Consider the following 18836-nt stretch of genomic DNA (forward strand, 5'->3'; position numbering starts at 1 on the left):
CAACCATATTAGAGGGAGCACATTGACCCGGCCTACCACGCCGCCACAAGTTTATTCTTATACTGCTATTGTATGTACCCGTAATATCCTAATTATACATATATCAAGGCAAGATCTGTATTCAGTATTTATTATAAGACAGAAATGGTCAAATAAGTCGTTCCTTTTTAAGATAGACATCTGTCTTAACCGTCTAATGCAAAGGACAACAAACATTGCGATGTGTAATTTCCGTTGTTTCTTTTTGTAATAAAAAATGTACCAAATTAATATATTACGATATAAAAGCGTGTCGCGTACAGCAAGCAGCAACAAAACGGAAACAAAGAGAGCGTTCTGGGTGTATATTTCATATATTTCATTCATCAGATCAGGCAATTTTCAGTGTCTGAAATGCTCATGACGAAGTTGAAAATTATATAATCGGCCTGTACATCAGATTGATTGGACCGCACGCCCATCCAATTTAAATTCGCTACGTAACGTACAGACTTCAAAAATCAACCGATCGATCTGACGTACTTTTGTTCACTCCACCAAAAATTTTTTTTTATTTTATTTATTTATTCATTTCAATATTACAACACCATTACAGTATATCCAAATCGGTGTTGCAACTTAGTACAGTATACATATATATATTTTTAAAATCACTAGTATCCTGACGACTTAGGCGTAATGCCGGTTGGTCAGGGAGAGAAACACCTCAATGCCTACAATATTCACAATTACCTATCTCTTATTTGTTTTTATAATAATATCAACACTTTCGCTCCAAAACTCTCGCTGCCTACGTTCAATCATCCGTCATCCACTTGTCAATGTCACATAGATTACTTTGGCTCTGGCCTCTGAGGTTCCGTTTCAGGTTACATGATTATTGACTTTACCATTTTTAATTAATGGTGCGTCACACGATAGTTAACAGTATGTATATATTAATTTACAACATAACATATTTTATTACATAATATAAACATTATAAAAATTCTAGATACATTTGAATGGCTTCTGTGATTTTCGGCGGACTGCAATCAAAAATATCAATATCATTTCTGATAATGTTCAGTATCTCTAAAGCACGGGTTACAGGTGAATATTTTAGTGAATTGATCCTGGCTACCGGAATACTGAATAAAAAGGGATGACGCGCCCTCACGTAACCATTGGGTACCCATAGCTGAATTTGCTCTAATATTTCTGGGTGATGCACCCACCCTCGCAGCATACTCACAACATTTTTTACGAGAGACATCTCTTTTCAATGCTAATTTATTATACCCAACAACCATTACAAACAAACTCGGATACATCATGGGGTAGTAATTTATAATAGTATTTACCAATTAAATTCAAGAAATAAAGCGAAATCTATCAATTATTCACCCCGTAATCTGCTGAAGCCATCGAATGCTCAGATGGTAGATACCATCTGAGCATTCGAGCATTCGAGCATCAGCACGTACCAAAGCGTTATGATGATTCTTTTATAAAATTCTCGTGTCACAATGTTAGTTACCATACTCCTCCCTAACGACTTGATTTTTATGACATTTTGTATGCATATTCAGCAGGTCTGAGAATCTACTATCTATTTTTTATACCACTAAGTGATAAGGTTATGTTTGAATAATTTTATTGCAGCATTATGCTGAGCACGGACCTTTTCGGTAGATGGTTCGACAGACATACACATGCATACACGTAAATTTGTAATTTTATAACAATAAATGGTAAATGTACCTACTGTTTTTTTTTTAATTATTGCAATATTTTGAGTTTTTTTTTTTGTTTAATGTGTGTTTTATTTTTTTAACATCTGCCGAATAAATATCATTTCATTTCACTAGTTTATATAACTAATATTTTATATCTTTTCTTTCTTGTTTATTTCTTTTCTTTCTTGCAGACGGCGCGCCAGCTGCAGTAGTTCCACCTAATTATGGTGAATTTTCCTTCTTCTTTCTTTTTACATTATATTATATACATTAGAGGAAGTATGAAAGTGGCGCCGATATCGGAGAGGTTGAAGAGTAATCATCTATTGTGGTATGGACATATAATGTGTAGGAATCAAGATATTTTAAGTAAGTATTACATATGAATGTGAATGGTTATAAGGACAGAGGTAGACCGAAAAAGAGATGGATGTGAAAGATGATATGATAAGAAAGGGAGTGAATGACAAGATGACTGCGAACAAGTATGAATGGAAGAGAAAAATATTATGACGACCACAAATGGGATAAGGGAAGAAGCAGTTGATGATGACTTTCTTTTTAATGCATGTTATTGCTGCCCCCGCCTGCGCTAACGGTATACGCTGGCGGGGCACCAGTGGAGGATGATAAGATGAGCATGAGGTCAGGTCAGTTAGCACATCGTGATCATTACAATCAACCTCTATTTTAATAGTGGTATTAATTTATTTTACAAAACAACGTTTGTTAAAATAATTAGTGTTTTTATACTAATGTTCAAACTAACAAATTAATAATAATAATAATAATCTCAGGACAATTCACACAGCGCCATCTAGACCCAAGTTAAGCTAGCTAAAGCCTGTGTTATGGGTCCTAGACAACTGATACAAATACATAGATAATTTTTTTTTTTCGTAAATACATACATATTATACATAGAAAATACCCAGACCGATACAAACAATCATACTCATGAATACAAATGTTTGTGCCGTGCGAGGAATCGAACCCGCGACCATCGGACGTAAAGCGGTGTGCTAGACCGCTAGACCACCGAGGTCGTCAAATTACAATTATAAATGTTATATGCAATAGAAAAAATAATGATTTTTCCTTGTAAGAATATTTATGGAAAGACTAGGCATATATCTATATATGTGTATAAATAAAATTGTAGTGTCTGTTTGTAATATTGAAATAACCGTTTTTTACTACATGCATATGAATATAAATATGGTACATACACCAAAATAACATTTTTTACAATTTTCATCTGTCTGTCTGTTTAGTCCGACTAATTTCTGAAATGGCTGGACCGATTTTGACGGGACTTTTATTGGCAGATAGCTGATGTAATGAGGAGTAACTTAGGCTACTTTCATTTTAGAAAAATTAAGTTAAATTCCACATGTACGAAGTCGCGGGTACAGCTAGTGTTATATATGTTAAACTTCGAGCCCTTTATATGTGAACGGAATTACAAATCATGACGGAAGCAAGTTATATATAATAATATATAAATAAATTACAAATAATGTGATGTATTATGTTATATGCCATTAAATTATTCATACATACATACATGAATAATTATTACATATATGGATACAGTCAAACGCACCGTGAAACTAATATTATGGTACAAGACCATGCTTGCAGATTTTTTTTTAATTTATTACTTCCCCAGATGTCAAATTCGAAGTTTGCTACTTTTATATTTGAATTTAAATGTATCTGTATTATTGTAAACATGTACAACATTTATTTGAAAAGAATACGAGCTGAGTTTCTTGTCAGTTCTTCTCATCTCGAAATCATTGCGAACTGACGGTAGATTTGACATATCATAAGAGTCTGTAATAGACCTACATGAATAAATTGGGCACGTGCGAAGCTACGAAGGACGGGTTGCTATTCTTATTAATGTATAAATGCGAAAGTTTGTAAGTATGGATGTTTGTTACTTTTTCACGCGGAAACTACTGAACGGATTTTGATGAAACTTTACAGTAGCTTATGCATCAGAATAACACATAGGGTATATTTTTATTGAACTTTAACGCGCGTGAAATCGCGGGCACAGCTAATCTATATATATATATATAAAATTGAAGTGTCTGTTTGTAATATTGAAATGACCGTTTTTTACTACATGCATATGAATATAAATACGATACATACACCGAAATAATATCTTATATATAAAATTCTCGTGTCACAGTTTTGGTTCCCATACTCCTCCGAAACGGCTTGACCGATTCTCATGAAAATTTGTGAACGTATTGAGTAGGTCTGAGAATCGGCCAACATCTATTTTTCATCCCCTTAAATGTTAGGGGTAGTCCACCCCTATATTTTTTTTTATTTTTTAGACAAAATTTTTAGTTTCTATTATTTTATGATATAACATACAAAAATACATACAATCCTAAATTTTCACCCTTCTATCATCAACCCCTATTTTTTTATAGCGTTATTAATTTATATGGCAAAACAACGTTTGCCAGGACAGCTAGTTTTTATAATTTTTGTCTGTCTGTCGGTCTGTTTGTTCCGGCTAATCTCTGAAATGGCTGGACTCTTCCGTGCTCACTACGTACGTAAGTATTAAGAATCGGTTTAGTAGTTCTTGCGTGAAAGGGTGACAGACAGACAGAGTTACTTTCGCATTTATAATATTAGTAAGTGTATTTATATATTTATCAGATTTACACTCTTTGTAACGATGCTCCTTTCTTTCTTTCTTTCTTTCTCCTCCAAAACGGCTTGTACGATCGATATCAAAATTTCATGGAGGGTTTATTTTTTTTTTATTGCATCTTGGGGCCTTTATCCAGATAATGTTTATTTATTAAAACATGTATGCATAAATACATATGCATATGTCGTTCTTAACACTTTAAGGCATTTTCTCCCAGTCGACTAATAGAAAAATTTTTTAAAAATAACTATAAATCAGAATAAATGAATATAAATATTAAACATGTATGTAATCATACATAATATTCAATAATTAATCATACAGTTTTATATATTAGATTATACGTTATCTGTATTGTTAATCACGAATAAATTTATAGTAAACTATTGTACTTTGTCTTTGTCCGCGTAGAATTTAACTTTATTTTTCTTAAATAAAAGTAGCCTAAGTTACTCCTTATTACATCAGCTACCTGCCAACAAGTCACTTCAAATTCGGTCAATCCATTTCAGAAATTAACCGGAACAGTCAGACAGACAGACAAAAATTGTAAAACATGTTATTTTGGTGTATGTACTGTATTTCTGTAATAAAAAATATAATTAGTACTTATTATAAAACAAAGTCGCTGTCGCTGTCTGTCCCTATGTATGCTTAAATCTTTAAAACTACGCAACGGATTTTGAAGCGGGTTTTTTTAATAGATAGAGTGATTCTAGAGGAAGGTTTATATGTATAATACATGTACACCCGTGCGAAGCCAGGGCGAGTAACTAGTACATTCATATGCATGTAGTAAAAAACGATTTTTATTTCAATATCACAAACAGACACTCCAATTTTATTTATATGTTGAATAAATTGTTTCTTTCCTACAGAAGTTGAGTCAGTCGAAGATCCACCTGATTCTGGCGATTAGAAAAATATGTTTTTGGAGTAAATATTACTGAAGATATTTAAATAAATAAACCCACATAACACAGCGCCATCTAGTTTGAAACTAAGCAGAGTTTAACACCACTACACATCCTATGTGGTTGTAGCCCACTCATGCATAAACGAAATATCTCCTTTGGAAAGTTTACACTCTATCCTGAGGAGATAAAAACCATCGCTCCTAAGAATATCCTTCAATTCTTGTCCCTGACGGGTCTAGGTAGCGAACTTTGAAAAAGGGCGAGCACAATAGATCTATGTAGGTCGCAGTGCTACAGGTGCTACACATCTGACAATAGCCCAAACAACCCAATAAAAAAAAAGCACAGTTTACTGTACTTAAACTTTTTTACTGTACTAAAACTTTCATCCCCTATTTTATCCCCTTAGGGGTGGAATTTATCAAAATCCTTTCTTAGGGGATGCCTACGTCATAGTAGCTTTAGGCATGCAAGGTCTCAGCCCGATCGGTTTAAAATTGACAAAGTTTCATATAAACTTTCATCCCCTATTTTATCCCCTTGGGGGTAGAATTAATCAAAATCCTTTCTTAGCGGATATCTACGTCATTGCATCTACTTGCATGCCAAATTTCAGCCCGATCTATCCAGTGGTTTGGGCTGTGCGTTGATAGATCACTATGTCAGTCATCTTTGAGTTATATATATTTAGATACATTATTAAATGATTAAATTATTAACCATTAAATATATTAAATGTTAATTATAGTTTTTATTTTTATGTATAAGACCTTTTTTTCGGAATACTCTAATGTTCGTACTTTAGCTTCACCGGACGGTAGGGGGCGAGTGCAGATGGTACTCCAAACCAAAGGAAGGACTTATGGAGCGGCTGAAGGCCAACTCCTGTCTAACGGATACGACTTTAGTGTGAGGATGCCTCTTTCCCTGTACTTTCTGCTATGTCTTGATATATTAAATTGAATGCGTGCATGACAATAGTTGTTCATGTACGGGATTTTCATTTAATGTTAGACATAGACACCTATATAAATACCTATACATTGTAAATAAACTGGCTTTTAAAAAAAAAGTAATTCAATTGAGTTTCTTGCCAGTTCTTCTCAATTGGATCTATATACCGAACTGGACGGTAGGGAAAAAAAATTATAATGTAAAAACTTGACGTTCATAAGCGGCTAAAATGTCTGGTGAACATGAATAAATGATTTTTAAATTTGATTTTGAATGGAAAAACTAGTTCTGCATAAAAGCAAATCTTTTGTAAAATGTAAGTGCTCTGCACCTATCATGGTTGCCTGGTACATAACACCGAAAGATAAGTCCGTAATCCTACCTTTAAGTAGGATTAAGGATAAAATGACTCTTGAACTGGAAACCTAAAGAATCACATCCACCTGATGGTAAGTGGTAACAGCCTGGTACCCATGAGGACACTGATGGGGGTTCGAACCTCGGCACAGGCCGTCGTAATTTCAATCCCCGTTTGAGTTGGACGGGGGATCGATCGGAGGTGAGTTGTAGCTTACTGCTACCCTGAATTGCAAAAGGTCGTGATTTCAAATATAACCTACACTAAAAAATCTTTGTGTTGTTCTTGATCTGCTAATTTTTTTAATGGATTCGACAGGAATTTATCATTTTGTCCGCGTGGAATTTAATTTATTTTTTCTAAAATAATAGAATTTTTCTAAAATATAAGTAGCCTAAGTTACTCCTTATTATATCAGCTACATACCAATAAAAGTCCAGTCGAATCGGTCCAGCCATTTCAGAGATTAACCGGAAGAAAATAATATTTTGGTGTATGTACCGTATTTATATTCATATGCATGTAGTAAAAAACGGTTATTCCAATATTACAAACAGACACTCCAAATTTATTTATATGTATAGATTAATAAGTAAATAAATAATAAACAATAATAAATTTCTCCATCTACGCAAAATCATCTCATAGGTTTATTAAAAAAAAACAACTCAAGAATAGAATTCCAAACAGCCATAAAAAGAACATGAAAAAGAATAATTCGAAAATTTGAATTTCGCATCCATTCCACGGCGCATTTGTTCGGGCACATCACATTCATCCAGCCCACTACCATGGCCAAAATTCTCAAGTAACTCAATAAAATAGAAAAATTTCAAGTTTTCCATACCGGCTAATAGAGAAATAGTACAAAAAACAATTAAAAAACATGGCTCTAGTTCTGAGGAAGGCGGTTTTGCCGAAGAACGTCTCGCTGCTGAAATGTTTGAAGGGGCGACCCATGGCCACTACGGTCAACAAGAAAAACCCTGCTACTCTATGTAAGTAACTCTTGTAATAGTCCTTTTGTGTAAGCTCTTTACGACTCATGGTTGCCTGGTAGGTAAGGCCGCTAACTCTTATACAATAGTCTTATAAAATCTTTTGTGTAAGGCTCTTTAGACTCATGATTGCCTGGTAGGTAAGGCCGCTAACTCTTGTACAAACAATAGTTTTATAAAATCTTTTGTGTAAGCTCTTTGTCACTTATGGTTGCCTGGTACATAAAGCGACAAGATGCATCACATCCGCCATGTTCATTTTGGATTATGTGCATTAAATTAATAAAAATAGTTGTTCCTATTATCTTTGGACAATTCACACAGCGCCATCTAGTCCCAAGCCAAGTGCTTATGGGTACTAGATTAAACTTTTTTAATGCGTACATAAAATGAACTGGAAACCAATCAAGCCGGATGGTAAGTGGTCATCGCCTATATACATGAACAGCAACTAGGACCTTATACTCGTGCATTGCTATTCGAAGATGCATCTGTACCTTATAGTTATATCTCTGATAGCATAAAATTAAATGGAACTAGTTCTGCATACAAGCAAATCTTTTGTAAAACTTAAGTGCTCTGCACCTATCATGGTTGCCTGGTAGATGACGCCGCAAGATAAGTCCTACCTTTCGGTTGTTGGACTAAATCTTGAACTGGAAACCTAAAGAACTACATACCTGATGGTAAGTGGTAACGCCCTGGTACTCATGTTGTCATTCCTGAAGATACTTCTGTACCCTACAGATTCTCTATCTCTGATGCATTTCACTGGAACTGCTGTCTATGCATGAGACGAGTTGAATGTAAATGGGACTAGGTCTGCATAAAAGCCAATACTAGAAGGTTCTGTCTACCCAGTGAGGGATCTAGCCTGATTTTTTCTACACCGTTGTCTATTCCATTATTTGAAATACATAGGTTCATTATAGAAGTGCATTGATTGATATCTCGGTTTTTAAAAGCTAAATTGCTTTTCGAACAATAATATATAATTTTATTCATGTAGGACTTTTTAACCGCTTATAATAATAATAATAATCTCAGGACAAGTCACACAGCGCCATCTAGACCCAAGTTAAGCTAGCTAAAGCTTGTGTTATGGGTACTCGTAACTGATACATATACATAGATATTTTATTGTAAATAAATACATATTATACATAGAAAACACCCAGACCGATACAAACAATCATACTCATGAATACAAATGTTTGTGCCGTGCGAGGAATCGAACCCGCGACCATCGGTAGTAAAGCGGTGTACTAGACCGCTAGACCACCGAGGTCGTCATATAATTTTATAAGCTTATCTATACACAACTGTTTATATTCTATATAATATATTCTTATATTCTATGTCTATAGCTGTAAATTCAAATTAACAGCTTTTCTTTTTTAATTGTTTGAAATACATAGGTTCATTATAGAAATGCATTGATTGATATCTCTGTTTTTAAAAGCTAAATTGCCTTTCGAACAAGAATATATAATTTTATAAGCTTATCTATACACAACTGTTTATATTCTATATATAATATTCTTATATTCTATGTCTATAACTGTAAATTCAAATTAACAGCTTTTCACTAAATGCCTATGAAAGTATTATTACTGTTCTTGCTAATCTTTGATACGGCCGGACCGATTTTGACGGACTTAACTCGCAAATAGCTAATGTTAAGGCTACTTTATTTTAGAAATATTATTTTCATTAAAAATAGTTCTATTAATAAATGTATATAGTGACTATTAACATAAAGAATTAAAAGCAGCGTGTAGGGCAATGAAATTACAGGGTGTTATGATGCTTTGTATTCTGGTATTAAGGCAACTCATGAGTTTGTCACTTGATAACGTGATAACGTGATGTCTGTAGCGCTGTTCATGTATAGACGAACGAAAAAACGAATGCCTAGTTTCTGTGTCTGTTGTTGAGAATTTAGGTATGTTTGTTCACATTTCAATTGTAAATTGTTTAATTTGACACTTTAAAACCTAAAAAAACGACTGTCTAGTTTCTCTCTCTGTCTGTTGAGAATTCAGTATGTTTTAGTTCTTTTTAACAGATTTATAAGAAGGTACTCTGTTTTTGGGTATATTTGAATATAAAAAAGAATATTTTTTTATTTGTCCTTTTAAATAAAAACTTCACCTAAAGTAGATAACGTTAGGTGAAGTTTTTATTTAAAAGGATCATTATTTGTGTAAATCAGATTACCATCATATTGGAACCGAATGCTTGGTTACAACCATCGTAGTGTAAAAATGTCGCATGGAAATTTCAACACATTTAGTTTTAGTTTACGAGCTTTTCATGTATTTACTAGCTGACCCGGAAACGTTGCTTTGCCATATAAAATAATCGCTATTAAAAATGGGGTTGGTGGCAGAAAGGCTATAATTTAGTTGTATGAATTTTTAATGCAACATTATAAAAACATAAAAAATTCCAATAAATAAAAAATGTTTTGGGTGGACAACCTTTATCACTTAGGGGTATGAAAAATAGATAGTAGCCGATTCTCAGACCTACTGAACATGCATATAAAATTTAATAAAAATCGGTCAAGACGTTTCGGAGAGGAGTATGGTATCTAACATAGTGACACGAGAATTTTATATATGACTAGCTGTCCCGGCAAACGTTGTTTTGCCTTAAAATAAAAAATAATAATTTAGGGGTGGACTACCCCTAACATTTAGGGGGATGAAAAATAGATGTTAGCCGATTCTCAGAACTACTCAATACGCTCACAAAATTTCATGAGAATTGGAGGAGTATGGGAACGAAACTGTGACACGAGAATTTTATAAGATTTCAATGGGATAGCAACTGACTTACCCACCTAATGGAAAATTATTGACTGTTGCCTATTTACATAAAAAGCACCGGATGTGGAGGATGATAGGATGAGCTTGAAGTTAGGTCAGTTCCATGCTCTTATAAAATAACAAGTGTGATACAGTGAAAGTACCAGGATGACATGAAGTTACAGGCAGTTGGGTGATGTTTGGTACTGTTCATGTATATAGGCGACGGTTGACACTCTATATATATTGTAGAACTGAAGGTGTCTGGTACAGTGATGACGTTATCAGTCGTGTTTTTTTATGTATGATAGTTGTATGGTGCACCCATGGTGTAAACGGTATACCCTGGCGAGTCCCGTGGTTGATGATAGGATGAATAAGAGGTCCGGTCAGTTCCATCCTCTTATAAAATAATAGGTGTGATACAGTGAAAGTACCAGGATAACATGAAGTTACAGGCAGTTAAGTGATGTCTTTGGGTACTGTTCGTGTATATAGGTGACGGTTGCCACTTTCCTTATATCTACGCTCATGTGTAGGTACGCTGGCGGAGCACCAGTGGAGAATGATAGGTTGATCTTATAAAATAATAGTTGTGATACAATGAAAGTACCAGGATAACATGAAGCTACGGGCAGTTAAGTGATGTCTTTGAGTACTGTTCGTGTATATAGCGACGGTTGCCACTTTCCCTATATCTACCCTGATGTGTAGGTACGCTGGCGGAGCACCAGTGGAGAATGATAGGTTGATCTTATAAAATAATAGGTGTGATACAGCGAAAGTACCAGGATAACATGAAGTTACGGGCAGTTAAGTGATGTCTTTGGGTACTGTTCGTGTATATAGCGACGGTTGCCACTTTCCCTTTATCTACGCTGATGTGTAGGTACGCTGGCGGAGCACCAGTGGAGGATGATAGGTTGATCTTATAAAATAATAGGTGTGATACAGTGAAAGTACCAGGATAACATGAAGTTACAGGCAGTTGGGTGATGTCTTTGGGTACTGTTCATGTATATACAAGATACTATGATATACATGATAATGGAATAGTGCCCCCGCCTGTGCTGACGGTATACGCTGGCGTGGCATTAGTGGAGGATTATAGGGTGAGTAATGAGGTCAGATCAGTTCAAAGCTCTTATCTATATATATAAATAAATTGGAGTGTCTGTTTGTAATATTGTAATAACCGTTTTTTACTGCATGCATATGAATATAAATACGGTACATACACCAAAATAACATTTTACAATTTTCTGTCTGTCTGTTCTGGCTAATCCCTGAAATAGCTGGACCGATTTTGACGGGCCTTTTTTGGCAGGTAGCTGATGTAATAAGGAGTAACTTAGGCCACTTTTATCTTAGAAATATAAAGTTAAATTCCACGCAGACGAAGTCGCGGGAACAGCTAGTAAATAATAGGTGGGATGTAGTGAAAGTACCAGGATAACATGAAGTTACAGGCAGTTGGGTGATGTTTGGTACTGTTCATGTATATAGGCGACGGTTGACACTTTATCTATATCTACGCTGCTGTGTAGGTACGCTGGCGGGCACCAGTAGAGGATGTACTAGTAGTAGGATGATAGGCTGAAAATGAAGGCAGAAAGAAAAATCAAAAAATCAGTTCCTTGCTTCCTTGCTGTTATAAAATGATACAGTGAAAGTACCAGGATAGCATGAAGTTACAGGCAGTACTGTTCATGTATATAGGCGATAATTGCTACTTTCTATAGACTTGAAGGTCTTCCATGATGTAATGGTGCACCCGCCTGCGATAACGGTATACGCTGACGGGGCACCAGTGGAGGATAAGATGAGCATGAGGACAGGTCAGTTCCATGCTCTTATAAAATAGGTGTGATACAATGAAAGTACCAGGATGACATGAAATTACAGGCAGTTGGGTGATGTCTTTGATACTGTTCAGGTACTGTTGTTGTTGTCCCGAAGGACTTTTTTTAATCTGACAGTGGATTAGTGTACCTCTATGGGCTAACGGTTTACACTGGCGGGGTACTAGTGGGAGATAAGTCACAAATTTCCCAGGAACGTACGTTGGTTTCTAGGGGTTTCCGCGTGGAGGTCGACCTGGCAGGGTACATTTTCAGCAATAAGATAGTCCATATACAATATATGAATGTCAAAGAAGCTTACGGCTCGCCTGGTAAAGTGACAAACGTCACGCTAGTGTCACTTTGGATGAAGTGGAATTAGCAGAAAGCCAATCTATAACTTTTTTATGTATATACATATATGACAAACAAGCTTACGGCTCGACTGATAGGACGAACCGTCACGTTAGTGTCTCAATATCAGTTGCCGTATAACTTTATCCAGTTACATTACTTTAGCACTAGCTGTTCCCGCGACTTTGTCCGCGTGGAATTTAACTTTATTTTCTAAAATAAAAGTAGCCTAAGTTACTCTTTATTACATCAGGTACCTGCCAAGATTTTCTTTCTTTCGGTTGAAGACTGTAACTTTATCTAGGTACATTTTTACTTCAGCACTAGCTGTTCCCGCGACTTCGTCCGCGTGGAATTTAACTTTATTTTTCTAAAATAAAAGTAGCCTAAGTTGCTCCTTATTACATCAGGGACCTGCCAAGATTTTCTTTCTTTCGGTTGAAGACTGTATAACTTTATCCAGATACATTTTTACTTTAGCACTAGCTGTTCCCGCGTCTTCGTCTGCGTTGACTTTATTTTCTAAAATAAAAGTAGCCTAAGTTACTCCTTATTACATCAGGTACCTGCCAAGATCTTTCTTTCGATTAAAGATCAACTTCACACTCAATCATAATGAAAGTATCAGGGTAAGAGACATATCTTAGCTACAGAATGGCAACACGCTTCATCCATGACGTAGCGATGTCTTGGTTTTATGTAGTTTGAATGGCAACCAAGGTAGCCCATCGTGACAAATCCAGTGGTTTCTAGGTGGAACCGCGTGGAGGTTAACTTAACTGGCATATCCCCATCTGCCTAAAGACTTATCACTTCATTACCTAGTATGTACATATAAATAAAATTAGTGTCTGTTTGTGATATTGAAATAACCGATTTTACTACATGCATGTGAATATAAATACGTACATACACTAAAATAACATTTTTTACAATTTTTGTCTGTCTGTATGTTTGTTCCGGCTAATCTCTGAAATGGCTGGACCGATTTTGACGGGACTTTTTTGGCAGATAGCTGATGTAATAAGTACTTGGGCTACTTTTATTTTAGAAAAATAAAGTTATTCCAAGCGGACGAAGTCGCGAGTACAGCTAGTATAAAATAGTTTCTGTCGCTGTCTGTCCCTATCTATGCTTAAATCTTTAAAACTACGCAACGGATTTTGAAGCGGTTTTTTTGTGATTCTATGGGAAGGTTTATATATATGTAATACATGTACACCCGTGCGAAGTCGGGGCGAGTAGCTAGTATCATAATCTCGCTGAAAAGCTAACCTTGAGTAATAAAAAAATACTAAGAGTGAAAAATTACGAATAAGACACGTGGAGACACCACGTGTCTTATTCGTAATTTTTCACTCTTAGTATTTTTCTGTACATTTATATCTTGAGACAATTAACACAGCGCCATCTAGTCCCAAACTAAGCAAGAGTTTATGGATGCCAGACCGATCACTAATAAATACCTTTATAAATTCAGAGTTCAGATTTTCCATGTATATATATATATCTTTGGGGGAGGCCTATGTCCAGCAGTGGACGTCTTCCGGGCTGCGATGATGATGATGATGATGATGTATATATAATAAAATTTACATTTAGCTTTTCAGTTACAAAATTATAAATCTATAGTAAACATAAAAATATTGACTTTGACATGTGATAAATTGTAATTTACAATAGATAAATCGCCTATTTTTGGTAATCTAGTCTACATCATTTTAAATGGTAGAGCTTAATAAATATATACTAAAAAAATGTGATGACTATTCAAAAGTGCTTCAATGTAAGTTTATTTGAATAAATGATTTTCTATTCCACACAGATCAATGCATGCTCATGAATACAAATGATCGTACAGTACTAGAATCGAACTCACAACCGTCGGAGGTAGGACAGTATGCCTAAACAGCTAGACCAACAAGCCCGTGTATCATTGGAATGATCGTAGAATTCTGATGTATGAGACACTTCTGTAAACAGTGGACGTTTAATCAATCGCAATGAAGTTACTTTAACCCGTACTAATTTATTAATTATTGAAGTTACTTTGACCCGTACTAATTTATTAATAATTGAAGTTACTTTCACCCGTACTAATTCATTAATAATTGAAGTTTGACCCGTACTAATTCATTAATAATTGAAGTTACTTTGACCCGTACTAATTCATTAATAATTGAAGTTACTTTGACCCGTACTAATTTATTAATAATTGAAGTTACTTTGACCCGTACTAATTTATTAATTATGGAATTGAAGTTACTTTGACCCGTACTAATTCATTAATAATTGAAGTTACTTTGACCCGTACTAATTTATTAATAATTGAAGTTACTTTGACCCGTACTAATTCATTAATAATTGAAGTTACTTTCACCCGTACTAATTTATTAATTATGGAATTGAAGTTACTTTGACCCGTACTAATTTATTAATAATTGAAGTTACTTTGACCCGTACTAATTTATTAATTATGGAATTGAAGTTACTTTGACCCGTACTAATTCATTAATAATTGAAGTTACTTTGACCCGTACTAATTCATTAATAATTGAAGTTACTTTGACCCGTACTAATTTATTAATAATTGAAGTTACTTTGACCCGTACTAATTCATTAATAATTGAAGTTACTTTCACCCGTACTAATTTATTAATAATTGAAGTTACTTTGGCCCGTACTAATTTATTAATAATTGAAGTTACTTTGACCCGTACTAATTCATTAATAATTGAAGTTACTTTGACCCGTACTAATTCATTAATAATTGAAGTTACTTTGACCCGTACTAATTCATTAATAATTGAAGTTACTTTGACCCGTACTAATTTATTAATAATTGAAGTTACTTTCACCCGTACTAATTTATTAATAATTGAAGTTACTTTCACCCGTACTAATTTATTAATAATTGAAGTTACTTTGACCCGTACTAATTTATTAATAATTGAAGTTACTTTGACCCGTACTAATTTATTAATAATTGAAGTTACTTTGACCCGTACTAATTTATTAATTATTGAAGTTACTTTGACCCGTACTAATTTATTAATAATTGAAGTTACTTTGACCCGTACTAATTTATTAATAATTGAAGTTACTTTCACCCGTACTAATTCATTAATAATTGAAGTTACTTTGACCCGTACTAATTTATTTATTATTTGGATATTTAAAACCGGCTGTGTATCGCGTGTTATTTTGGAGAACGGTGGTCGCCAGCTACGGACTCCAGGCTTTAATACTCGGCCGGCGAGCGGAGCGCCGTCGTTCTTCTCAATAGCATGCGCAGACCAGTACTGGCCGAGTATTAAGCTTGGATGTCCTTTTCAGCACCGTACGCGACGTCGGCTTCCAACCCCACCGGGATGAGGACCCTCCTCTGCAGCGGAGACCAGCGCGGCTCGATACGGTCGTATGCTGAGAAGAAAGAGGATGAGAAAAAGGAGATGTGCCCCACGTGTGGCTGTCCGTGCGGCCCATGCGGACCTTGCGGCCCATGCGGGCCCTACGGTCCCTGTTCATTTCCGTGCGGTCCATGCGGACCCTGTCGGTGCCCTTATCCGTGCGGACCGTGCGGCCCATGCGGTCCCTGTGGTCCCTGTGGACCGTGTGGTCCCTGTGGTCCGTGCGGACCATGTGGGCCATGCGGCCCATGCGGTCCATGCGGCCCTTGTGGCCCATGCGGACCGTGTCGATGCCCCTGCCCGTGCGGCCCATGCGGCCCATGCGGCCCGTGCTGCCCGTGCCCCTGCCCGTGTCCGTGTCCGTGCCCGAAGCCGAAGAAGTGCGAGGGCACGTGCCCCATGTGCGGGGGTCAGCCCATGGCAATGCCGATGAAACCAGAGGAGTGTAAAAAGGATGACAAGAAAATGCCTTCGCGCATATCCGCTGCGGGTGCGGTGAAAATAACGCCATGACGGTTTCGTGACAATGATTGTTTAGGCTGAAATTTCTTGCTTATATTTATTACACACTTTTATTTGTATTTGGATGTATTTTTCAATAAATGTTTATATTTATTATTGATTTTTATTTGGTAGTCGTAAGTTCTGATCCTGAGAGTTGACGAATTTTAATCGAGGTCAATAGCATAACATCCCTTTACAGCGAAGGCAGTGCTGGCCCGAAGCGCGAGAGAGGCCTGGGCTGTGCCCCTCGGGTACGCGAAGATCGGGAAGTCGCGGCAGCTGTCGTCGTTGAGCCGCGCCGGCCCCAGCAAGACTCCATCAATGCGATTCTGCGTCTCGTGTCCGAATCTCGTGCCGGAAACGAGAGCGAGGCCCCGCCTGCCTCTAAGACACCTCAGCCCTCCTAGAACTAAGCCTGTTTTCACCGATTCCAGCTACCCTAAGAAATATACGCAATCTCCTTTTTCTTTCCTGACTGGTCTTTTAGAATCTAACCTCCCTCAAGTCCTGTCAAAACGACCCTACTCGAAGCCCTGCGTTTGTGGCTGCCCCTGTCCTATCCCATGCGGTCCTTGTGGCGGTCCTTGTGGCTGCGGCTGCCTCCCTCCTCCCTGCAATACTCCACCACGTTGCATTCAATACATGACCGGGTACTACTACTACCCGTACGGTTTTTGGTTTTGTGGACCATATCATGTTGCGGGCACTTGCTGTCCTGTTGGTCCTTGCGGTGGGTGTGGACCATGTGGACCATGTGGGGCTTGTGGGCCATGTGGGGCATGTGGGCCCTGCGGTCCATGCGGACCATGCCGCCCATGCGGCCCATGCGGTCCTTGTGGCCCATGCGGTCCATGCGGAAAATGCGGACCCTGTTGCGTCTGTCCAGCCACTACAGCAGTCTTTGGCGCGCAAGCTAAAGCACAAACTAAGTCGGGCGTAGTTCCACCGAACCACATCAAGTGTCCTCTCTCCCAAGAAGCTTCTAAAGATAGTCGTGCTGGCATATCTAGATATTTCCCGTTCAATTCCACAATGACGCCTGGTTCTGTCAATAGTAGTGACCCTAAGAAACCAAGCACACCAACTATGGCTTCCTTATTTTGCCCTTACAGTACCAAAGCTCAGCCTAAATATGAGCCCGATATATTCTTTTACAGCCCTTTAGAGGCTTTTCACACTAAACATTCAGCGTCACTCAATGGTACTCAAAGCTTAGTTTCTCAAAAGCCAGTCAAAAGTCATTCCACCCCAACGGCTAAAATATCATCAACCACATTTACGAAATATTCTGATAACTACAAACTTAAAGGCACTAGAAGTCCCATTCACCATAAGAGACCGAAACGGTATATTTACGAACTATATCCCGCAGTAGTACCCAGAGAGATCATGACCAGGCAGGAACAGGCTAATGCCAGATTGAAACCGGCAGAGCTACAGTTCTGTACCACGTTGCAGGAACCCCCAACCAAGAATAACAGAATTTAAATGACTATTTGAATCATAAATTATTCACTTTCACCTAAATATATATTACCCTAACTATAAAGTAAATATAAAGTGACTTGAAATATAATAGCAAACACATATTTTGTACCATAATCTTGTAATAAGTTAAGCATTTTGAAATCGTTAAAACCAATAAACTATAACCGATTACATGATTTTATTGACTCTACCTGTCCCTTTCCAAATATGTTAGGATTGTGATTACAGTACCGCTCGTCGTTTCAGCAAATGGCACCAAGAAGATGGGCTTGCGAGAGCATCTAAATAAAGCCTTTCTTGACATGCCGCTGCTGAGAGTGAAGGAACTCCCGCCGGAGCCAGAGAAACCGGCGCAGACCTCCAGCTCGCTGTACAAGAGTATGTCTTGCCCTTGCTTCTTATATCACCAACGAGACGCGTCTCAAACTCAAGCAGAGATACCCTACGAATACTTACCCCGGACGCAATCGGCCGTCTTCCCCAACCAAAACTATCCTATCTACCATAATCATTTCTGTTATCCAATCCAAAGTGCAGCATTTACACCATCTGTGGATTCTAACCCTTCAGAAGGAAAACCGAGCGCTGTTGATACTATCAAGGAACTTTGCAGTATATGCGGCTGCCCAACACCATGCGCGTGCCGTCTGCCCGCTCCCTGCAATACTCCAGCGCGGTGCATTCAATATATGACCGGTTACTACTATTATCCTTATGGGTTCTGGTTCTGTGGGCCGTATCACATTCAGACTGGGCCTTGTGGATGTGCGGGCACCGTCACTCCTGGTGGACCGT

The 18836-nt window shown here is 37.1% G+C and overlaps 1 protein-coding gene across 1 annotated transcript; it reads left to right on the forward strand.

Moving 5' to 3' along the window:
- The first annotated feature begins 7356 nt into the window (after positions 1-7356).
- On the forward strand, positions 7357-18101 carry LOC131840842 (collagen alpha-2(I) chain-like). The gene is made up of 3 exons (XM_059189037.1): positions 7357-7631; positions 15976-16560; positions 16753-18101. Exons 1-3 carry the CDS (start codon positions 7520-7522, stop codon positions 18039-18041), a joined length of 1986 nt encoding a protein of 661 aa, XP_059045020.1. The 5' UTR covers positions 7357-7519; the 3' UTR covers positions 18042-18101.
- The last annotated feature ends 735 nt before the right edge of the window (positions 18102-18836 follow it).

Source organism: Achroia grisella, unplaced genomic scaffold (assembly GCF_030625045.1).
Source record: "Achroia grisella isolate CSIRO2021 unplaced genomic scaffold, CSIRO_AGI_Agris_v1 utg149, whole genome shotgun sequence".
NCBI lineage: Eukaryota > Metazoa > Arthropoda > Insecta > Lepidoptera > Pyralidae > Achroia > Achroia grisella.

Excerpts from the sequence above, each read along its gene's own strand:
- LOC131840842 (XM_059189037.1), top strand. The coding sequence starts at position 7,520 with ATGGCTCTAGTTCTGAGGAAGGCGGTTTTGCCGAAGAACGTCTCGCTG. Across the intron at positions 7,632-15,975 it reads GAAAAACCCTGCTACTCTAT|CACCGTACGCGACGTCGGCT; the intron begins GTAAGTAACTCT and ends TGTCCTTTTCAG. Across the intron at positions 16,561-16,752 it reads TGCGGTGAAAATAACGCCAT|CGAAGGCAGTGCTGGCCCGA; the intron begins GACGGTTTCGTG and ends ATCCCTTTACAG.